This window comes from Mytilus trossulus, chromosome 2, assembly GCF_036588685.1.
Source record: "Mytilus trossulus isolate FHL-02 chromosome 2, PNRI_Mtr1.1.1.hap1, whole genome shotgun sequence".
In the NCBI taxonomy this organism is placed as follows: Eukaryota; Metazoa; Mollusca; class Bivalvia; order Mytilida; family Mytilidae; genus Mytilus; species Mytilus trossulus.
Genome location: NC_086374.1, coordinates 63,341,032 through 63,366,765, shown reverse-complemented (window position 1 = coordinate 63,366,765; position 25,734 = coordinate 63,341,032). Strand labels below are relative to the sequence as shown.

Genomic DNA, 25,734 nt, shown 5'->3' with positions numbered 1-25,734 from the left:
GAGGGAATTATATCAAAAGGGTAAGTCCACAGGGAAGCGTCTCCTTCTATATGAACTCCAAAAGGGTAAGTCCACAGGAAAAGCGTCTCCTTCTATATGAACTTCAAAAGGGTAAGTTCACAGGGAAAGCGTCTTCTTCTATATGAACCTCAAAAGGGTAAGTCCACAGGGAAAGGGCTTTCTATATGAACTCCAAAAGGGTAGGTCCACAGGGAAAGCGTCTCCTTCTATATGAACTTCAAAAGGGTAAGTCACAGGGAAAGCGTCTTCTTCTATATGAACCTCAAAAGGGTAAGTCCACAGGGAAAGCGTCTCGATCCTTCTATATGAACTCCAAAAGGGTAACTCCACAGGGAAAGCGCTTTCTTCTATATACACTCCAAAAGGGTAAGTCCACAGGGAAAGCGTCTCCTTTTATATGAACTCCAAAAGGGTAAGTTCACAGGGAAAGCGTCTCGATCCTTCTATATGAACTGCAAAAGGGTAAATCCACAGGGAAAGCGTCTCCTTCTATATGAACTCCAAAAGGGTAAGTCCACAGGGAAAGCGTCTCGATCCTTCTATATGAACACCAAAAGGGTAAGTCCATAGGGAAAACGTCTCTTCTATGTATACATTCCCTTTCATGCGAATCTACACTCAGTGAAAAAAATTTCACAATCGAGATTAAAAGCAATCGATAAAAAAAATCAGTTGACTATTCAGGTAGATTATTATCTAAAACTACGAAACACGAATTTTCGCTACTGAGTTGAGACAAAGACATATCAACTTACAAGGTCTTCAACGGTCATTTTGACCTATTATCAACTGCGAAGTCTGAACAATAAATTATCCATTCATGTTCAGTCTTTCAGTCAATTTGCCGACCTATACACTGCAGTAAATCAAGATTGCACAGACGATTTAGGCAGGGTAGTTAATTCAGTACTGTTCAGTAGATAATTACCCGGATGTTGTTTTCTTAATTTTTTCATTTGTTTTCACTTTTCTGCATTAAATTCAGTCTGTCTGCATAAAAAATAAGTGCGATTAATTTTCTTCTATATTCGAGAATATTAAAACAATAACTTAAATCAGACACTTTAAAATATCGACAATAGAATTTAAAACTTTGAAAATCAAATGAAGGACGTTTGCCTGTGGCATTTATCGAGTGACGAGTGAGTTATTGGAATAGTCGCAGACAAAATTGTTTTGATCATTTGTGTCTAGAGGATTGGAGAATCAGGATTAACTTTTATTCGTTCTTAAGGGAATACGATTTTCCAAAGTGCACGTTGATGATTAATTAAAAGTGAGATGAAGTTCAGTGTCAGTCCGACTATAGCAACCAATTATTTGCGATCAAATTAGCAATAAAGTAATTCACCGTAAATAAAGCCATCAGATTTGTCGGTACAGCAGAACTATATCTTGCGGAAGTGGAAAGTTGACCATATAAAGCTGTAGTAATGATAATTTCCATATTGAAAATTCTAAATAAATTAACCTTTGGGAAGTTTCGTTTTGTAATGTAGTTTGAATTATTTCTTTCAAGTGTAAATCATTATCTGTTGCCTTTCGACGTATACTATGAATTATTTTTTGAGTATGCATTTTGTGAGATCTGAAAATCCTTTTAAAGTTATATCTTTTAATCAACAAAAAATGCAATAAAAGTTTATACCAGTGGCAGATGTGTTTTATATACTGACACAGAAAATCTATCTTAAATTAAAAATTGTCATATAGCTGCAGACTTATTACAATTACTAAATGGTATATTAGTATTTATTGTCCTTTATTTGTCTGAAGTGGTCTGGATGTATATAGCTGTTTTTATGACATTAATGTAAATATATTTTTTTTATATACTTAAAATGTTTCTTTTTCTTTTATCTTGACTTTCAATGACAATCTACAGCATGTTAGCATATAGTTTTCGTGCACAAGCAAAAATAAGTCAACGATATGACATGTTGAGTCCTCTTTTGACACATATTGACCATTGAGGTTTAGTGACATACCCGTAAAAAAAAAGGCGTAAGATACAAAAGACCGAATAACACCCATAAGTTAAAGACAGTCCGACCATAGCGTGGTCAATGTCATTGAGTTGATGTCGCACTCATAAGTTAAAGAAAGTCAGACCATAGCGTGGTCCATGTCATTCAGTTGATGGCCAATAGACATTCTACTTACATGTATATCATATCAGCTGTAATTAATTTCTAAGAAAAACTATGGTTGGAATATATAAAGTACAGTGTGTATTTTTTCGAAGATATCTAGAACAGAACAAATGCTTTGTAAATATAGTATGGTCAGTTTATTACTTTTGGTTATTGTCTGGATGTTGAAGCTAATGTACAGATAGTAATTGGACACAATCAATTGACCACTACAAGTCTATTTAATGAGGCCCTACAGTATAGTAAAGATGCTTAAACATGAAAAATATCAGTATTTAGTGCTATAGGGAATAATTTGGCTGTTTTATGTTGTTTCTTTTATTCATTCTCATTTATCGGTAATTAGGCGTATTTACAACATTTAGTAGAAATGGCTTAAGTTGGACATTCAGTCAAACGTAAGATTAAGGAATAGAGCAAATGTACTTATCTAAGGTTTCATAAAAAAAAATCAATATTCATAAACACTGGTATTGTTGAAAAAAAGCCACTATCCACTGGCCAATTTCTGATTTCTTTTAAACATTCACTATGTTTCAAGAAATTGTTTAATAGTTTCGTAAAAAATCATATGTTGTTTTGGCTTTTTTTGGCTGATGCTTAGTATATAGATATATGCGATTTTTCTTCTTCCGTTTAATATTTTTGGACGTCTCTATTATGCAGCAAAACTGGTATGTGAACTGTCCAGTTGCTGGTCATTATGTCACGATTTATTGTTGACATAATGGTACTAGATAATATTCCTATTTACATTATTTCCTTTTATTTTGATATAAGAAATAAATCTGTGTGACAAACTATCAGTTGACCATGCTATTGTCATTGTTTATTTACGTACTTATTGATTGTAAGCATTTGATGAAAAGTTGTAAAGACACATAAAACATCAAGATACAAATTGTGGACGATCATATAGGTCCATTAACAAGGGGTACAATCAAAATCACGTGATGGATATACACACACCGGAAGTTACAGTCGAACTCGCCGCTTGAAAGGTTAGTAGTTTCATTTTCTTGTTTATAAAAATGAAATTTTGATTAATAAGTTGGCACACCGAATGTCGGATAGTATGTAGTTTTAAAATACACAATTGTTTTTGCTAGAAAGCGTGCAGTTATTGCAAATACTACGACACAGTTCCAAATTTTTTGACGGAAATTTTTGTCGAAGTGTTAGCATTAGCTGGACGCTTTCCAGCAAGGATAATTGTGTATTTCAAAACTAGATAGTATCCGACATTCGGTGCACTACCTTATTTATTAAATATTTATTGATATAAACAAGTAAATACGACTTCTTACCTTTCAAGCGGTCTGCTCGACTGTTACTTCCGCTGTGTGTATATCCATCACGTGATTTTGATTGTACCCCTTGATTAAGCAATCGTTCGGGATATTTTTACACACGTTTTTTATTTCTTATACATTACAGGTTGTGATATTCAAAACTTCAATTCATTATATTTCCGGGTGCCAAATATGCGCATGTCAAGTCTTCCAGTCATCACAATCAACAATGTTCATGTAGAAGCGTGTGCAGAACGGTGCGTTAGAGAAACTGCATTTGAATGTAAATCATTTGACATTGACAACAAAGTTCAAGGATGTCGTCTGTACAACGATTCAATCGGTGACCCGTTCATTCATCTGATACCATCAACTTATGTTGATCATTATAGAAGTATGTTTATTACTAGTTGTTATATTTACCACATGCTGAAAAGGGTCATGGACTATAGGTCAGAGCCGCTAATCCGGTCTATTAAGTTTTAAAAGAGAGGCGAAAGATACCAAAGTGACAATAAACTGACAACGTCATGTCAAAAAAAAACCAAAGAAAAGTAAAGAATGACTTACAGCAGTATACAAAAGACAACATATAAAACTAATGACCGAGCAACACGAACGTTTCAAGTTCTTATATACTACGAAAATGATAATCTATATTCTGAAAATTAACTCGCATCCTTGGTATCCATTATCATGTCTTTATTTGGACAAGAAGAAAAAGTTAGCTGACAAAAATGATAATCTTGAATCAAAAATCACCAAACTGTCAAACCAGGTCTTGGGTTTGATAAACATATATTAGGCATAAAGGAAATTTTACATAAAAAAGCCATAAAACATATTTAAAGTAATGAAACATATACACTATATTCATGATATGTTTCTGAGAAATATTTAATCAACATTTATCCATGTATCCCTTCATTCAATATGATTACTATTTTTTATTGTTACAGCTGCATATGAAAAGCTTTTTCATAGACTTCCAAATCATATAGTGACCATATCACATGATAGGAAAATATCCGGGATAGATGTAGAAAAATGTGCACGACGATGTGTTCTAGAAGTTTCGTTTAAATGTCAAGGATTTGATTATGAAGTTAGACTCCAGAACTGTTGGTTGACTTCAAAGACTCCAGCGGCGTCCGGAGGAGTGGTAATACAATATGGAACAGATTATTACCAGAGAACCTTTGGTGAGTATTTGTTTATTTTTACACCATCACGCAGTTAGACAGCGAAGGGGTTGTAAAAAAATTGTGACATATAAGGCGCGTTTATGACGAAAACAAATTTCTGATAAAACGTGGTTATACTCTCATCAACCCTTAGTTTTGGTGGGGTTGGTTCGATTTTTCTTTGTATTCAGTTGATTATCTTTTGGTCTTTTTCTCGTTTTTTATCATGGCGATGTCAGTCTATTTTCGAATCATGAGTTATAAATTCTTTATTGGTAACTTTTGTCTATCATTTTCTAATCCATTGGATATATGAGGATTGCTACTACAATACATAACAGACAGCTGGTGTATCTAACACTCAATAGAACAGCAACACATTGATAGACATTATTCACATGATGCACGATATACAGTATCACTTGTAATCATTCGGATCTTTGAGTGAAGTTCATCAATGTAGATCAATTAAAGTCTATTAAAAATTCGAGGTTTGAGGTTTGATTAATTTTGCCAAACATTTGCTCTTTTAACTCAAACTGATTTCTTGGCTTTTTAACCTTCTGCCTTTGATTTTATTATCAAAATGAGCAAACTAAAATTTATAACAATTTAAAAAATAGAAAATAAACAAATCAGATTCTATAATTTTAAACTAATGCACGATGAAAATTAATTTTGAGAGCTAAATGTCTTTAAGCGTTCCAATATTAACGTCAATAAATTTACATCAAAACCATAATTACCAACATCAAACAACTTCATTTGTATATTTGTAGTAATGAATTACATGTAATCTTATCGAATTGCACTTATTGGTGGCCTTTGGGTGTTTTCTGCTCTTTGGTAGGGTTGTTTTCCTATTTCCATACTTAATTTTACTTTATTTTGTTAAAAATTAACTGCTGTCTTGTAATATGCGATCATACGAAAAGGTAGGTCAATTGTCCTTGTATTTGTTTCACTCGCATGTTCAATTAAAAACAAATGTCAAATCATTCTGGGAATTGACTGTGTAAGAGTCTACATCATATACTTAGAATGTATAATAAAGTTCTAACACGATATAAAAATTCTATTCATCTATGATATGTAAAGGTATTTTGTTTAATGAAAAAAAGCAAAATTTACATATTTTTGTCAGAATTTGCATCGAAGAATGTCGTTTTCAAAACGAGTATTTGAGAGATTCGGTTAATTGTGAAATTCGTTTACACCTCACAATTTTCTAAAACCGTGGCTTTCAAACTTGAGGAATGATATATTTTCTTCAGGCTTTATTATTTGGAGATCTGTTTAAAACGAATCCATAACATTATGAGAATCTTCAAGGACACACATTGGGCTGCGATAGTATATGAATAAAATTGAAAATGGCCCTAGTTTGAAAAACAAGTTCAAGGTAATTTAGCCCTTCCTATATTTTGACAAAATATAATATTTAAATATTGTTGCTTTCAGATGGACCGTTTGAAAATTTTATCAATTTTGGATATGGAACATTACGCCATCTTGAAGGAATACACGTCTACAACAAGATAATGCTTGGAGTAAATTTAGAATACTGCGCTCAGTTGTGTCTGGTTGAAACTGGTTTTACCTGCTCCAGTTTTGACTACTTATTTAATGATAAATCGTGTCACATGAGTCAATATATAGCAGCTAATGTCCATGGTTTACAGAATGATTACTCAGAAGAATCAAAATCTATGCATTTTGAGGTGAAAGGTAAGTAACCAGAAACTAATCAAAGATAACAAGCTTATAATTGTGTACACTAGACTCGCGTTCCGTCTTTGAAAACTCATCGCAGACGCTCGAATCATAAATGCTAAAACGTCAAATCAGAAACAAAGTTGAGAAGTGTTTAGGACCCGAAAATCTGAAATGTTTTTCCAAATACAGTTCCATAAATGTCCACCTGTTTAATATATACATATTTTTACGTAAAAGTAACTACTGTAGATGGTATTCGGATTTGTCATAAGATCTATTCGACCTTTTGAAATCAATCGTTCGCCAAAATTTATATCGATAATTAGGTAACCACCACATCAAACAAATTAAAGTTGGTCGTAGACCTTTTTTTTTTAGATTATTTGTTTTAACCTTTAAGAGGAATTTTTGTTCTATTCTTTCATACAAAGTTTCCTTTAAATCTTCTTTTCATAACACTACTTACAAAACCGGATTATTTTTCCCCCTAATAAAGTTGAGAATGGAAATGGGGAATGTGTCAAAGAGACAACAACCCGACCATAGAACAGACAACAGCAGAAGGTCACCAACAGGTCTTCAATGCAGCGAGAAATTCCCGCACCCGGAAGCGTCATTTAACTGGCCCCTAAACAAATATACTAGTTCAGTGATAATGTACATTTATTGATTTCGACATATCAACGAATTATACTTGCCATCAGCAACACGATGACAATCAGAAATGTTGCAGTAATTCTTACCTTTCCGAAGCCACATAGTGTCACCCCTGGTTTTATCGGGGATTCTTTTTGTCAATTCAAACACTAAAAATTGGACTATATGTTAGTATATTTTAATTGTTCATAACTAAATAAAAAAGGAAACAAGATTTAAAAACGTCAGATAATTCAAGGTAGTCTATGTCAGTAGACGTTTCCACAAATACATAAGAAAAACCTAAGCTTAATTGTAGTTCTTACTTATATGTAATGATTAAGACTCAATAAAAGTAGGTTTATAGCTTATCGTATTCTTCAGGGTATCAATTAGATAGATGCTGACGAAATGAATAATGACTATGCTCAATAAAAAAAACATAAAATTGTTGTGTGATGACAACCTTATAACTAAAAATTACATTGTTTTTATTCTAGTGAAAGTACAAATGAAGTGATTAAACGTCTAATGATTTTTAGCTCACCTGGCCCAAAGGGCCAAGTGAGCTTTTCTCATCACTTGGCGTCCGGCGTCCGGCGTCCGTCGTCCGGCGTTAGCTTTTACAAAAATCTTCTCCTCTGAAACTACTGGGCCAAATCAAACCAAACTTGGCCACAATCATCATTGGGGTATCTAGTTTGAAAAATGTGTGGCTTGACCCGGTCATCCAACCAAGATGGCCGCCACGGCTAAAAATAGAACATAGGGGTAAAATGCAGTTTTTGGCTTATAACTCAAAAACCAAAGCATTTAGAGGAAATCTCACATGGGATAAAAATGTTTATCAGGTCAAGATCTATCTGCCCTGAAATTTTCAGATGAATCGGTTAACCTGTTGTTGGGTTGCTGCCCCTGAATTGGTAATTTTGAGGAAATTTTGCTGTTTTTGGTTATTATCTTGAATATTAATATAGATAGAGATAAACTGTAACCAGTAATAATGTTCAGCAAAGTTAGATTTACAAATAAGTCAACATGACCGAAATGGTCAGTTGACCCCTTTAGGAGTTATTGCCCTTTATAGTCAATTTTTAACAATTTTTCATAAATCTAAGTAATCTTTTACAAAAATCTTCTCCTCTAAAACTACTGGGCCAAATCAAACCAAACTTGGCCACAATCATCATTGGGGTATCTAGTTTAAAAAATGTGTGGCGTGACCCGGTCATCCAACCAAGATGGCTGCCACGGCTAAAAATAGAACATAGGGGTAAAATGCAGTTTTTGGCTTATAACTCAAAAACCAAAGCATTTAGAGGAAATCTGACATGGGATAAAAATGTTTATCAGGTCAAGATCTATCTGCCCTGAAATTTTCAGATGAATCGGTTAACCTGTTGTTGGGTTGCTGCCCCTGAATTGGTAATTTTGAGGAAAATTTTGCTGTTTTTGGTTATTATTTTGAATATTATTATAGATAGAGATAAACTGTAAACAGTAATAATGTTCAGCAAAGTTAGATTTACAAATTAGTCAACATGACCGAAATGGTCAGTTGACCCCTTTAGGAGTTATTGCCCTTTATAGTTAATTTTTAACCATTTTTCATAAATCTAAGTAATCTTTTACAAAAATCTTCTCCTCTGAAACTACTGAGCCAAATTAATCCAAACTTGGCCACAATCATCTTTGGGGTATCTAGTTTAAAAAATGTGTGGCGTGACCCAGTCAACCAACCAAGATGGCCGCCACGACTAAAAATAGAACATAGGGGTAAAATGCAGTTTTTGGCTTATAACTCAAAAACCAAAGCATTTTAAGGAAATTTGACATGGGATAAAAATGTTTATCAGGTCAATATCTATCTGCCCTGAAATTTTCAGATGAATTGGACAATCGGTTGTTGGCTTGCTGCCCTCCAATTGGTAATTTTTAAAGAAATTTTGCCGTTTTTGGTTATTATCTTGAATACTATTATAAATAGAGATAAACTGTAAACAGCAATAATGTTCAGCAAAGTAAGATCTACAAATAAGTCAACATGACCTAAATGGTCAATTGACCCCTTAAGGAGTTATTGCCCTTTATAGTCAATTTTTAACAATTTTCATTAATTCGGTAAATTTATGTAAATTTTTACCAAATATTTTTCTCTGTTACTAATGGGCAAGGTTCATTATAGATATAATTGTAAGAAGCAAGAACGTTCAGTAAAGTAAGAACTTAATACACATCACCATCACCAAAATACAATTTTGTCATGAATCCATTTGTGTCCTTTGTTTAATATGCACATAGACCAAGGTGAGCGACACAGGCTCTTTAGAGCCTCTAGTTATTTTTGTGATTGTGGGAAATTTTATTGTCTGTGGTTGGAAGATCTACAATTTTGTTAACAAGTGAGATGATCCTGGAATAAGAGACGTACACCAACAGCTACCAAAATTAATAACAAATAATTTACAGTTAATTTAAGAGATCGACCATAAACTCTCAGTGTGATTAAAATAGTGACACAAGAATGCAAACGTAGACATATTTTTTAACCGAAATTCAGGTTATTAAAGCCAGATATTATTTTTAAAACTTAAACGAATATTGTACGACCAAAAAGAAGAGAAAATAAATAAGTTTTGAAATTTTTATGTAAAAAATAAACCAAAAAAAGGCAAAAGGGTAATGAATCAATATCACTGTATTGCACATGCAAACAACTTCAAAACTTCCTTTCAAATCCGTTCTACAACTTTATCTTGAAGGTTACAAGTACCAATCGAATTTGTTCTATAAAGCCGTTATCGTCTTGATAAAGTCTTGTGTCTCATTAATTAAAGAAATCTCGCTCAATTCATTGAGAATTACTCGTGCCAACAAAATGAATGAAGACTCTCTAGTTGATATTGGCTTATTCATCATACTGAATCTTTTTAATTCAATACCCCCGAGAAGTAGAATTAATTAAACTGGTTCGCGGTTGAACACAAGAAGGTACAACAAGTTGAACTGCAAAGTGTTTTTACAATAAGCCCAATGAAGAATATCATGTGTATGGAAAGGATTAACTTCAAGATTGTATATTCTCATTATATATCTCAAAATTCTGATGATGAAATTTATGTTATTAATATTGTTTGGTGATTTTATTGACATCTGTAATAAAATAGAAATGGTTTTCTTCACACAAAAAAAAATTCCTATTACAATATTGTAATTGTATAAAAATCGTTCTTTATAGTCCTCAGATTAAAACTTTGAGCTAGTTGTATGTCTCACGAATATACTTTAATGATATTTTATATTTATTTTTATTGCTTCTTTTATTACTCTGGAATATTTAAATAAGTTGATTATTGCAGTTTATGATAAACATTATTTGTCTTTTAAAAATGAAAAAAATAAGAGAAAAAGTTTAACCCACGAAATGTTTCGTTTACCTCTGTCTTTTATGTTTACTAATTCTGTTTAAGATATCAAATATTTTACTTGACGACTAGTCGGATTAATGTTCTTCAAAAACGTACAAATGTAACAATGCCACAGATATGTTTATTTGACTACCTTAAGTTTGGAACAACGTCTGTAGTGGTACTCCTTAATTTTGTTTTAATTTTTGATTACTAGTATCATTCGGTGTTTAATGCAGATATATTTGATCTGTTAATTTTATTCGTCAAAACTTTTTTTGACTCGGGCCGATTAACAGCTTTGTATAAAAAGTAAAACATGAAAAGTATGTCCAAGGAAAACTAAACTCGGAAATTCACTCATCAAATGGCAAAATAAAAAACTCAAACACATCAAACGAATTGAAAACAAATATCATATTCATTTAATTGACATCAACGCGTAATCAAAACTAACAGACATAATAGGTAAAAATATCAAAAATAGGGGTACAGGAGTCAATATGGTGTTGTAATCTTAATAGATAAATATCATATTGACGGCAACTTCATCTCCTTCGCAAAAGACGTCGGCATATCACAACGAATGTCAACACCACTTAACATGAAAAATACAAGTACAAATTGTGTTATTAATGTGAATGCCACTATTAAACTTATCTAATTTCGATATTTTAGTCTGCGTAGATGAAATGTTCAATTTTCAACATAAAGTTCATTGAAACAATAATGGCAAACCATTATATTGCGTCTTTTATTTGTCTATTGTATAGAAGATAAAAGGCTTCAAGCAACTATTTGCGTTCTTTTTATAGATAATACAAAAATCAATTCTGGAAGAATTTATTTAGTTTCCAGCTGAAAACATCTTCAATTAATGCAGATTGAAAACTTAATTGACAATATAAGAGATGGAGACAGACTTTTATTAACAACAATGTGTTTATGTCATCTTAACCAAACATGCCTTGTGTAGAGATACTCAACCATTTATGTGTTTACCACAAACGTCAATCATCGTTCAGTGAACAGTCATTTAATAACAAATCTTGCTACACTTCCTGACTTACAAACACATTTTGGAAGGATTTTAATTCAAAACCACGTTCTCAAATATATTTGATCGAAATGAATCTCTCCAATTCTGTTTAAGAACATTCAATATGTGAATGATCGATATTGAAATCAAACGAGAGTGCACATAGCAACAAAACTAGTTCAATTTGTATTTGTATATTTGACAAAGTTTTTAAACGTTAATTTATCTTGAGGATCATGGTAAGATTTCAGAGCGCAGTTTTTTATTTGTTATATCAGGTACGTTGTGACGATTTTGTTTCCGTAGTTTGGTTCACCGTAGTTTAAAATGGATAATGCTATTATGAATAAAGGCAATAGTTGTATACCGGTGTTCAAAAACCATAAATCAATTCATAGAAAGCAGATCCGGGTTACAAACCAAAACCGAAAAAACACATAAGCGTACAACAAAGGAACAGCAGGATCCATGAAGTGCTACAAAAACAGACGCCAACACACATAGAACTATTTGATAACAACTGCCATTTACCTGAGTTGGTACAGGACATCTAGCCATGTCTCCCTCTTCATGACACTATTAAAAAATATCGCTAAAATACTACTTGCCAGAAACCCAGCACAAAAATACGCAAGAACATTCATAACAGGTACACGTTAGAAATAAAGGTGTTGTTTTTGTCAAGGATAACGACTGTACTGGCCAATGGTACATACAACAGAATTATACCAGAATCTTGTTGAAATTAAAGGAAATATTTTTTTCAATATTTGTTGTTACATATATATATATATATATATATATATATATATATATATACATTATTCCGCCAAGCACGAACAGTTGACCTTCAGCTCTCTTGTTAATTGATTGGAAGAGGTGCTTAATATTCTGATTTAATAATACATCTTCAAGCCGTTTCCTTTACGCTATATTTGTTGGTTATTAGCTGCATGGTTTATTCTCTATAATTTTCTAAATATCAATCATAAAAGTCATCTTATTTACCGAAATGTCAACCTCTGACAAAACAAATGCAAGTTAATTAATTTCTCTGCCCGGGAAAATCGTTGACCACTTTGACGATGATATATATGTGATCTATGATAGACTTTCCTTTAGCTTTACATCTTTAAAGATTAATGTGTTCAATACTGCCATGTAGAAGAAAAGTCCGATCGAAATAAGTTTATTTACATAAAAGATAGTATACTTGTTTAAGTTCATTATCTGTTATAACACCTCAATTTGATGGGGAAAAAATAAAAATAAGAAATCGCCCATGCATTTTTCTCGCTCTGTTTTTTTTTAAGAATAAAAGAGAAATACTGCATTAATTCCGAGTCTTCACACATTTTACGCATCTGACGAAACTCAAAGAAAACGATCAACACTTTTATTGCAGTTTTTCTTCTTAAAGTCAAGGGTGCCTCACAAGTCTGTACAAGTTCAAGTAAACTACACAATGTATGCTATTCCAAAACCGGACCAGCAATAGCGTGGTATTATTGATAGTCTATTTAAGAACAGCTATTCAATGGTATTGTTTTTAAGAAAGTGAATGGTATTATTATTTTTATATTATTTTCTTTAAGTAAAGTTTAAACAGGGTTTATTTTGAAGTTCTTCTCTTTTGTTTTTGCTGTTTCAATATAATAACCCATTCCGACTATCAATTTTTTTGAGGTATTCTTACTTTTTTCACCTAAATGATATTTGAGTTTTCTTCCCTGGTTGTATTATTATGATGGTGTATCGTTTGCTAAGATATTAGTGAATTTACCCCCACGTCAGTCCTAATGTCACCGAGAGTGACAAAAAGTCAGATATTGACTCTATAATTATATCCTATTATTCTCTTTCATTAACGCCGTCTGACAGAATTGATTTATTGAAAATGTTAGACTGTATTTACTTATGGTCGGATGGTTGTCCCTTGGAAGTCTTTGGGTTATTCCCCAAACTAAAGTTCGAAACTTGTGGCTAGCTGAATTGATTAATAAAGTTTTGGCTGGTCATTTGAGGTGAATTGATGTGATTCATAAGCAATTTTTTGCACTGTAGTTTTATCGAGTTTCCCAGACAGATTCTTGAAGGATTTACGTCTAATATGTAAAGCTTCGGTAACACTGAATGAATTATAAGAATATTAACACAAAAACGAAAATTCGATTAAGCTTTTGCATGCAAGATGTTAACACTGCCAATACCCTGTCTAACAGTCAAACAACCTTGAATTTAATTATCGTTTTAGACTTAGCCATAAACCATTCAGATATAGGACTTGATTTTGATGTTTCGAGTACACATTATGTTCCTCCTAGAACTGAGTCAAGATTTTATTGTCATTTAAAATTATACTCATTTTGGAGTTCATATATTTTCTTTATACATCTTTTAGCTTTTCTTCATCTGTGAATCTTAAGCTTATGAGATGTCTCTGTTTAACGTATGTATGATAATCAATTCACCCCTGTGTGTTGGTTTTCGATTGTTCGATCTATAGTTATCTATATTGTTGTTTTCTGGTTGCCTTTTGTTATTTTCTTTCTTGTTTTAAAAAATGAAATATCTTTTATTATTTAATTACTTAGATTTTCAGTTGAGTTTGATCAATTTATTTCGCAGATGAGTATTTGGAAAAGTTTTATCCAGCGCCGTACTCAGCAATAGTTGGACATAACGAGAAAACAATATCACATATTACACCAAGTAAATGTGCCAGGATGTGTTTGATGGAGAGAGAATTTATATGCAGATCATTTGATTATCAGGTAAGATAGATATACTTAACTGTACAACATAAGGGAAAACAATAGATAGTAATGCAAGGGAGATTTAAAAGGAAGTGCAGGCATACCCACCAATACTCCTTATGATCGATAAACATATTTTTTGTTTGCTAAAGATCGTCGATTGAACATTTAAATATTTCGACAATAACACCTCCTACGATTCTCATACCCTATATCGAGCTTTGAAAAGGATAAGCAGATGACAATAAATAACAAAAAGAAGATAAATAGTGACCGGCGTCCAATAAAATATTGTTTACAACTGTTTTGTTTTCTGATATCGCTATATAAAAAAGCTACAATCGGGTGAATATTTCTGTTTCGGTTTTGAATAACTATACAAGCGCATTATCACAATGAAACTTCTCATATACTAATTTCTTGATTAAAAGTCAAGCATGGTATATACTAGTAGACTGACTATATGCGTTTCTCGCTATAATCATATTTAGTATAAATTGTAATAAAATGTTTGTAACAGTGCATGTGCCATTTCATACTGTTAATGAAGATATCTTTACACACTTCAAATTATCCAAAATATATTATTATTAACATTAATATTTCATTTTCACATCAAATATCAAGTTTAAGATCGATGAAATCACAATACGATAAAAGATTTTTAGAATAAATAGAGTTTCTCATTTCAAAATCAAAATACTCTGAAAATCATTCAACGATTTCAAACAATATAGACATGTATCAAATATCGGACTCATATCAACAAGAACACATGTGCAAATTGATAAAAATTTGACCGTAGCTGTTACTACAATTTCTGATACAGCCTTTGTGTAAGTCGATTACATCTGCATTCTGACAAATGTTGACACCACCGATAACCGATAACACCGCATATGAACAAGCACGAAGACCGGATTTTTGTTTCATTTTGGTTTCACAGAGCTGATTTTTGCGTACAATTTTTGCCCGAATCCAGATAATTAAATGGTTGCTATCTTAAGTGAATATTACAAATAAGGGGTACCTGCTACATGCTATAATATATTTGCTGTCTTTTATAGATCCAAGACGTTAAATGTCTTTTGAGTTCAAAAACAGGAAGTGACGTAGGTGGTCTAACTTCACATGGTCATGCACAGGTACACCATTTTGAAATGAAACCTTATTTAGGTAAGAATAAATAGCTGTTACTCGTAAACGAATTATAAAATCGAGTTAGTGTATATGTTGATCTGGTGTAGGGAAAATGGTACTGCTAATATTATTACTTGTCATATTGATACTGTTTTTGAAAAACAAAATATTCTTAGAACTAATTAAAGTCAGATAAGTTATAAAGATAAAATATGAAAACCGAACGAAATTAACAACTAAGTCGAACGAAAAAAATATATAATCGTTAATCTTTTATTTTAGAACCGATAAAATGTCATAAATGTTTTTTTTTTTAAATATACAAATTCTGACGCATTTCTCAATATCAAATCTCCATTGTTATAACTCATTATATTTCATAAATTTAACATTAATAATTTTAATGATAATGACACTTAGTTTCTAACTATCTTAGACATGGCTGATCATAAAATGTCTTTGCTTTTGTTTTGATATTCGCATTTTAGATATATGGCTCCTAAAGTTTTTACATCTTTTTTATATTTTATATATTAGTGCTGATGACAGTAAGTACAGAAAATCATTTTTGGACGCGCCAGATTAACAATTTTATTTTTTCCATTTCTTGTAAACATATATTTAGACATAAAAATGAAATGTTTGAATAGATTGTAGACGTGAATTTCTCATTAGATGTTTATAACATCTAATACACAGACTGTATGCTTTATAAAAATGGTTTAAGGTACATTAATTAGGTAATGCATAAACGAATATTTAAGGAATGACTGTAATATTTTTTCTGTCTATGAAGAAATAACATAAAAAATTTGGTGCACACTGAATAACGCGCGTAGCGGGTTATTTAACAGTGTGCACCACATTTTTTATGTTATTTCGAATAGACAGAAAAAATATTACTATCATTCCTTATAATTTAATTTCAAATTCCATTTTAAACCGTAGAAAACCATGAAAAAACGTTGATGACGTCACGGTCACATTTCTAAATTATGTCTATGGACTCATAACAAAATTACGTCAGTCAATCAGAAGACGCGTTACATCCAAAATTGAATTATTTCAAAATAGTTTATGCTATTTATATTCTTTGCATTTCTGTTATTTTAGACTGCGGAGGAATATTTACAACATCAACGGGTAACATAGCTAGTCCGAACTGGCCCAGAAATTATCCACATAATATGAAATGTACGTGGAATATAACAGTATCAAAGTTTAAGGTATGTTTCATTTGTCAAATGATGCAGCATGATTGCCTCCTACAGCTTGAAACGGATTAGTTCTTACTAATTACGACTGTGTAGTTTTACCCCGTTGTTAGTTAACATATCACTTACAGTACAATTCAGTGAACTTTAAACGTTAAACATCTCTTGCTATGCAGATACAGTAATATAGCCTGTTCTTTTTGCATTAAAAAGTAAAAAAGAAATTGCGAAAGCAGATGATGACATATTGATTACAATGACGGCTATCTGTAAACAAAAGAGCAAACCCCCATTAATAGGATAAATTATTGAAATTCTTATATACTCAAACTTCAGTAATTCGGGTTTACAGGTGAAGCTCTCTTTAAGTTATTTATAACTGTTGATATCAATTTGTTAAGTACCAACATGAAGATTGTTCGTTTAATTGAACAAAAATTATGAATTGCTATAAAATTATATTTGATATAAAACTGATATTCTAACGAACTAACAATATATATATATGCACTAAGTTTACCTTAAATTTGACTATAACAATAGAATATGATTTCAAAACATTATTTATACATATTACCAACAATAAATTATTTCAATCAGTGCCTGAATGGTGCACTTTGATTTACCTTTTTCTGTAATTGCATAGCAATGAATTCCTCACATTTTTCTTTATGCGCCAATCGTAATTATTATAAGTATTGTTGTCAACTAGAACTGAACTGACTGTCATTACATGTGCACTTTAGAACTTGTTTCAGCCCTGTCTCCTTCGTCTAATATATGTATAGTAGCTGAGAAGTTTAATAGTCAAAATCATGTATATTTTAATCAGGATTGTCTGTAACAAACAAAAATAAATAATACATTGCAGTCAAAAGGCGCTTTTCTGACTCTAATGTCAGAAACGATCAAATCCAAATATATGAAGGCGGGAAATTGGCAAGTGTCAGTAGAACATGTAGATAGTGACACCATTTAGAATGATCAAGTATGCCATACTTTATTTATAGGTCATACGACTAACCATCATCCATTTTAATCTCGGAAAGTATACAGACTTTCCTTGTGATGTGGTTAATGATAGACTTATTATAACAGAGGAGTACAAACACCAGAACGATACACTTTGTGTACAACATGATGTTGACACTTACACAAGTAAAACTTATAGTATTAGCCTTACTTTTCAAAGCAATTCGAAACTTGATGCGCCTGGATTTAAATTGTTTTATCAGGAAGGTAAGTAAAAGAATTATTTATCAGATCCTTTGCTTATCTTTACTACGAAAATATTCTATAAGCTTTTTATCACTGCACCAGTTCACGTATCTGCCAACGATTTGACTAAACGCAGTGAATCTATTGAAAGTTGTCAGACAAATCATAATACTATGATGAACAATAAATGTGTACCAAATGTGCACATGTTACAAATTATACAATCTTAAAGTGCAAGATTATAAAGTCGAACATGTGACTGAGTACATGCAAGTGTCTAAATTTAAAAAAAAATATTGTTGGTTTAGCTTGAATTTTTTTTCTTCGAAATTTAAATATTGTTTTGTTTAAAAAATATACTTTTTTACGTTTATTCATATAGATTGGGCATGTGGTGCTGTACTTACAGACGATAATGGTGAATTTGCATCTCCTCGATGGCCATATCAATATCCATCATTTTCATTATGTAAATGGACTATAAGAGCTCCTTATGGAAGTACAATATATCTCAGTTTCACGTCTGTAGAATTAGAAGAACATATAAAAGGAAACTGTTATGCTGCATATGATCGCTTAGAGATCTTTGACGGTTCAACAAAGAATTCTTCAAGACTAGCATCACTTTGTGGTAAAAAAGGAATACATGCATATACTTCATCACTAAATGTGTTATCTGTGACGTTTATATCTGACGATAGAGTACAAGAAAGGGGTTTTCATGCTGTTTATAAGTTCTTTTATCCACCAACTACTACAGTTGAATCAACAACAGCCGAAGATACAACTATTACGTCAACAGAAAAAATGACAACAATACAAACTACAAGCGCAACTATTACAACTGAAACAGCGGCCAAAATATTCCCATTCAATGCCTCACACCTATCATTGATAGCAATGTTTGTAGAACCAAGACATAATGATTCTCCTGTAGATAAATCACAACAATCACAGATGATTGATCAAACAACAGAATCAGGTTTGTGTTTATTATATAGATATCTCAATCTTTATATGAGTATACAAATCAAATGTATTGCTTTGACAATATCTTTGACAATAGCAGTATAACTAATCAATTAAGAACTCCATCGCGTCGATTCTGTACCATTTGTCGTTCTATGTGTTAGTTGTTTCGCCTTTTTGGTGTTCAATTTTTAGGATTTCCATTTTCGATTCGAGTATTTATATTGTGAGTTCACACAATTAGGTATCTTGCTATGGTCAAATTTTGATATTCATCTTGTAGCGAGTGCTTTGGTATTTGCCTGATTTGAATAATATGATTTCACAAAATTTTACTGATAGATAATGCTAAAAGAAACGGTTGCAAATTCCTCAAAGTTGCTCATTTCTAAAGGTTCTTTTATGTGATATTCCCACCAAGTTGAACTTGATTCCTAATATTTTGTTTTTTGTTTGTGTTTTTTCCAGGCATAGATTTCCCTAACCGTATTTGGCACAACCTTTTGGAGTTTTAGGTCCACGAAGCTCTTCAACTTTTTACTTGTTTGGCTTGATAACTATTTTGATTGAGCGTCACTGATGAGTCTTATGTAGACAAAACGCACGTCTGGCGTATTAAATTATAATCCTGGTACCTTTGGTACGTGTTGCTTTTTCTTTAGTTTGGTATCTTTTGTCCCTCTTTGAGAACTATTAACACAACTAGGTCAATGCCGCTGCGGGTAGACAATTCGTCCCCGAGGGTATCACCGGGCCAGTAGTCCGCACTTAGATGTTGATATGAATATCAATTACGTGATCATTTTACAAATTACTTGTTTACAAAAGTATGATTTTTTCGAAATACTAAGGATTTTCTGCTCCAAGGCATAGAATACCTATTTGGCACCACTTGTTTTAGATTTTGGTCCTCAATACTATTCTACTTTGTCTTTGTACTTGTTTGGATTAATATCTTTTTAACTTAACGTCACTGATAAGTCTTATGTAGTAGAAACGCGCGTCTGGCGTATTAAATTATAATTTTGGTACAAGACACATTACAAAACAAAATACCAAAAAGATGTAACATACGATCGATTGAGCAGAGGGTATGCTATATGGTCGCAATAAAGTTTATAACGTGTTGTTTTCATTTTTCTTTTGAGAAACGGGAAGTTGCCAATTCGGTAATTGAAATCATTGTGTTTGTCGTAGATCTAGCTTGAAGTTTTCATTTGAGTAAATATCAAGGAAAAGATACAGATATTTGCTTCAATAAATGAGATGCAACCACTCACTGAAACGGGATTTAATGCGATTCCTTTAGTTTTGTTTTTCCCTATTCGAACCTTTTTCAAAGATTTATGAGATTTGTAAATCGACGCATTGTTGTTGCCTTTAACTTGTATTACGCCAAAGACACCCTTAATATGTCTATGAAAGATAAGATCATCATTTTTTACTTGATTCTTGATAAATGTTTGACTAGACTTATTTTTTGAAACATTTGTTTTAGCATTCGTCTCAAGGGAACATTACCTTCCTCTGATTAAAAAGTGAAATCACAAAAATACTGAACTTCAATAAGTCCACATTCTTGTTTAATATCATAATTGTAAGATCGGAAGTACATGCTTTAACTTTGCAGTTGATTTGGTTTCAAATTTGTTTTGATTCTAGAGTCACTGATATGTTGTTTGCTTCAATATATACGCGATGTAATCTATTTTTCAAAAACAATTCATTGTATTTTCTGTGGTGTAGTTTTTCACTGATACAGCAAACATGTTATGAAACATTCAGTGCAATTGATAACGATTGTTTAACAAGTTGAAATCATAAAAAAATTAAATTGTGAAGTATCAGGGGATGATATGGTCCGGAAAAGTTATCTAAAAAATTTGAACAACACTCTACTGTGCTTGAATAGTTTTTTTTCTGTTGTTGAGTAGTTAAACTTCGGATTATTATTGGTATTTTTACAACTTAATGTGTCATTTACGTCTGGATTGACTGTCTATTACGTAAACTCCTTTCTATTTTAACACCGCAGTAACACAACTTTACGTAATCTCTTTTCTATGTTAACACCACAGTAACATAACTTTACGCCTGTTTATCTTCACAACTTTTTATTCGTCGACTATGCTCTGTAGTTTTTTGTTTTGTTTGTATCTTATCGTAAAACTGCAGTTTAATGATATTGTTTATGAAGTCTATATTGGATTGTGTTGTTGACACGATGTGTTACTGTGGGGATTAATTTCAAAATTCACGCCATCGCAAAGGGATTGACAATTAGCATTTTCATTTTGTATTTTTCATCTGCATGTCAAGAGAAGAAGTTTTAACGGCCAATGAACTAATATTATTGCATTGCACATGAACAATTTCTTCTCAGATTACCTATGACAGTTTGTACACCTAAACCTACAAGAGGTAAACGTAAATTTTGTGTTTTCTGGCAGATAGCGAAACACTGCATGAATGGTACAAAATGGTAAGCATAACAAGACCAACAAACAAACAAAACGATATTTAATTCATGGATCATATTATAGTCTTCAATGTTACAGAGTGACTATTACAGAAGTATCAGTTAAATCCAGATGAGCGGCACATGCTCTTAACAGCCTGTATTTTCTTTATTAAAAAATGGGCTTTTTCAAGCATGACAAACTTTCAGTAACTATGAGTACTATTAAATCCAACACAGCATGAAGTTTGTGGTTTTTTTTTTCTTCAAAATATAAGAAAAAACTTTTTTAGCATTTACAAGATCAGTATTTTTTTTTGCCGCTGGACATTACAAAGTCAGCATCTAACCCATTATACAACTATTCAAACACATAATTTACTATGAAAAAACAAAAAGTAGTTATGAAAATATTTATGCACAATATCATTTTAATCTTAAAATATTTTTTGACTGATGAGCATTTGTTCATGTATTCAAAAATGTATTTTTCCCTTACAGAAAATATTGCTGTTACACAGATGGACAAGGATTTAACAACAAGAAATGTTCGACTGTGGCATACAATAATTATAATGATAATAATATTCATATTTATAGTAACAGTTGTGGTTGTAACACTAGTTATTGTATGCCGATATTATAGGTAAGAAACAGATTTTTCCAGTCAGAATTTTTATCCGCTTACTTTTAAAAAAAAATCACTCATGATAAAAGATGTTTTACAGAACTATGTTCAAAAACGCTTTGATCGTACCGATTATTATTTAATGGTTACTATGAATAGTGTTTGTAGATGCAGAAATCGAATTTCAATAGATTAACTATCATCAAATGACGAAAATAAAATAGCTTTACTAAACCATAATAGGAGTAGAAATCTTGTATCAAAATTTTGCCTATAAAAAAATTATTTACGATTTAAGAGATATTTACAGATAACTGTACTGTTAGAATACTAATTGTGAATATTCTTGAAACACCAATTTTTGAAATGCAAATTAATATTACTTTCTTTTTGTCACAGGACTAGAATACCAAAACGACGTAATACAAGTAATTTGCCATTTACTGAGGAAAGTGAGACGTTGTACCGTCATGATAAGTACGTATATTGTGATATCAGCTATAAAATTATTCTAACTTTAAATTTTTCGGAAAACTATGGATTGTTTTATCCCAGGAATAGATAACCTTAATCCTAGTACCTTTGATAACTATCTGACCGTTTATTGTTGGTTCATTTTAAGCTTTGTTTACGCGGCTGACATCTGTTGTATTCCGTAATATGCATAAGTAATGAACAATTTAGAATTATTTTCTTTTCGAAAAATATCAAATTATAATATTTTGGCTTATATGATAAACGGAAAAAAAAATTACAAACACGTTCTAATTGCCATGTTGTCCGAAACGCTTTTCTGGATTTGCTACAAAATGGACACTCTAAGCCGAATATTTAAGCAAGGATGTATAAGAAGTGCAAAAACGTTGAGGAGCTGTACACCTAAAAGGATATAAAAAATAGCCAAAATATCTCAGTATTGCTTAGCTAACAGTCAATACCATATCACGTCTAAATCTCGCGTAAATATTCATATACAGTATTTTGTTTCAAAGGAAATTCTATAAACTTTATACTTTATTTCAGCAGCTTAAACGACAATTTAGACAAAGGATCTTCTGAAAGCATCAATCTTCCACAACCGAGGTTTGTATCATCCAATAGCCACTTTAATTGTCAGTTTGACTGTTATTCTCTACATCTTTGGAGTTGAATGTGCTCATGTATCCTCTATAACAGATAGGTAGTCATGTTTGGTTATTACCTTGCTTTTATTTTTTGTTTTATACCTAGCTATGAATTCATTCACCGTTTATTTCAATATCAATACGCAATACAAACAAGAGGAGCAACATTCTCTTCACCGTATATGAAGTGGATCATTTGAGTTATCTTATTGCATTTCTAACGTAGTAAATCAAAAAGATTTCTCGTTGCATCCATGAATTAATGAAAAAGAACTGCTATAGGACATGGTAGATCCTACATTTAAAGAATAGATAAAAGTTTTATTTGATTACGCAATAAGTGTGTACAAATATGCTTCTTTCTTATAACTAAAACCACTCGTTTACACCTTGTTCCTTGCCAAATGTTTAATCCGATTGAAATACTAGTGATGAAAAGAATTTGTCGCTGGTATCTGTATCTCTATCAACTCAATTTCAAAATCCGTGTTAATGAAATAACATTTGTCCGTGTCTCTATTTTGTTAATACTAATATTTTATGCTTTTTACAGCCCAAGTGGTCCACCTCCAGATGTAACTTTTACTAACCCGATGTACGTTAGAAATCACGGTACGTCTTCATCAACTTTAGCGTCAAGTACTTATATGGAATATACTATATAGTGCGAAAAATTTCTTAATGAATACTGTCATCAACGTCGACCAACATAACGTTAAATTGAATCATATTCAATAAATGGATAAGTTAAAGCTAAGGAATTAGTTTCTATTGGTGGACTCTGGACACAGAATAACAAACCTATCAGAAATATTATCAAATCTTTATTGTATGTTGGAATAAAACAACGGCATGGGATTTAGATAATTCTAGGTTAGGTTTAAATAAAGACATTAGTGGAAAAACTGGCGAAATAGTGTGGTGGATTATATAAGGCAGAGTATAAGAAATAGAAACAATAGAATTGTGAAAACACGTCGTTCATAGTTTACGGTTTCCTTTAAATTAACGAAAGGAGTTTAATTTTTAATTCAGGTGAAAAGATAGACAATTGAGTTGTGATACCAAAACGACTTATATCTTTGAAATCATATTTTATATTGTTACATTATTGTTTGTTTTCAAAATAAAATGTTTATTAAAATAGTACTAAAAATGTTAAAAAGCCTATTTTTTTGCTAATATAATAACTATTATTATCTTTTTTTTATTATTATTATTATTATTATTATTATTATTATTATTACGATTATTATTATTATTTTTATTATTATTATTATTATTATTATTATTATTATTATTATTATTATTATTATTATTATTATTATTATTATTATTATTATTATCATTACTGTCTGATAACAAGAGTGATAAGTAAAGGCAAAAGTAGTATACCGATGTTCAAAAGTCATGAATTAATTGAGAGAAGGAACTCCGGGTTATCAACTAAAACCGAGAGAAACAAAAAACAACAGAAACTCTGAAGTGCAAAAAATAACATCGGATTTGATTAACAAAATAGATCATAAATTTATATTCTGTGTTAGTTGCATTTTACAAAGTATTCATACGAGCACAAAATATAGATACATTATTCACTGATCCTACATAAACAGTCACATGAGAAAGAAAAAAAACCGGATTACAGTCCTTCATTTGTTTAGATATAGAAATAAACAAGTTTAAACCAAAGGTAAAATTCACCAAACCAGCATGGTTGGCAACATGGCTTGACAAATAATTGCATGAAACGGTAAGTTGTTTATCACAGTCATCAAGTCAATTATCTTATGTGTATATTTCTAAACTTCGAATAGTCGAATATTTCAGTTTTTGAAAGACACTCACTTGTGTTAAGCACGCTTCATATACGAATGAAGACCAGTTAGAATGCATTTACCACCGATGTCAGTAAACATGAAATATGAAGAGAATGATAATAAAAACTACGTATCAGAGAAAACTACAATTACAACTTATAATTCGACTAAGAAAACAATATGATTAACATGATAGTATGAAAATATAAAACGATTTTTTTTTTTTTTTAAGTACAGGAAATTCATTGTCTTTTTTATTCTTTTTGGTCTGTGTCATTCTTATTCTTCATTTTCTCTCATTTTTAGAATATTGTGTTAACTTTGAAGATCTGTTTCACACAGTATTAAAGTTCTTTTTCAAGTTATAGTTTTATTGATAACAGATGAGACTATGATCCCTTGTAACTAATTTTACAAGTGAAATTTCCTATTACATATCAAAGCTAAAATTTAAAAAAAATGATTGTTTAGAGTTATTACCCTTTGTTCATGTTGTATAGTTACTTCTCTCTATTCTAATTGTTGATATTTTTCCCCATTCATAAATAAATTTATAAATGACTAATATTGAATAAAGATTTGGACGATAATTTATGATACCGACAAAAAACAATCCCGTATACTGTCATTTACTCTTTGTGTAAATAAAATGCACATAAAGTATACGTCACTGATACACTTAACGTAGCTACACATTCCACGGAAAGCATTAACAAAGGGGTGGAATGCTTCTAACAAAGACAACAAACTATTTGGTCTTCTCGTTTATCTCAATAATATATCTACTTAAAGCATAAGATTTAATTTTTATACGTTTTAAGTTAACTTATATTTTAATGAAATTTTTAAAACCTGATTCTTGTTGTGTGTTACTAATGTGAGTATTTCATATTAAGGTTATAATTTTATGAAGATTCAAACGACAAATTTCTATTGAAAGGGTTATAAAACTAATTTTT

At 31.3% G+C, this 25,734-nt stretch overlaps 1 protein-coding gene across 2 annotated transcripts in view; it reads left to right on the top strand.

Annotated features, from left to right (window-relative positions):
* The window catches only part of LOC134707754 (uncharacterized), a 30,006-nt gene extending 6,000 nt beyond the window's left edge, over positions 1–24,006 (top strand). The window contains exons 2-13 of one of the 2 annotated variants that reach the window (XM_063567782.1): positions 3,612–3,860; positions 4,426–4,668; positions 6,112–6,378; positions 14,077–14,222; positions 15,272–15,380; positions 16,458–16,570; positions 17,569–17,797; positions 18,159–18,758; positions 21,705–21,849; positions 22,231–22,308; positions 22,858–22,914; positions 23,509–24,006. In XM_063567782.1, the coding sequence (XP_063423852.1) occupies positions 3,612–3,860; positions 4,426–4,668; positions 6,112–6,378; positions 14,077–14,222; positions 15,272–15,380; positions 16,458–16,570; positions 17,569–17,797; positions 18,159–18,758; positions 21,705–21,849; positions 22,231–22,308; positions 22,858–22,914; positions 23,509–23,620 (2,348 nt within the window). In that variant the 3' untranslated portion in view covers positions 23,621–24,006. Of the gene's footprint in view, positions 1–3,611; positions 3,861–4,425; positions 4,669–6,111; positions 6,379–14,076; positions 14,223–15,271; positions 15,381–16,457; positions 16,571–17,568; positions 17,798–18,158; positions 18,759–21,704; positions 21,850–22,230; positions 22,309–22,854; positions 22,915–23,508 lie in introns of both variants that reach the window. The other variant, XM_063567781.1, reaches the window with a different exon arrangement.
* The last annotated feature ends 1,728 nt before the right edge of the window (positions 24,007–25,734 follow it).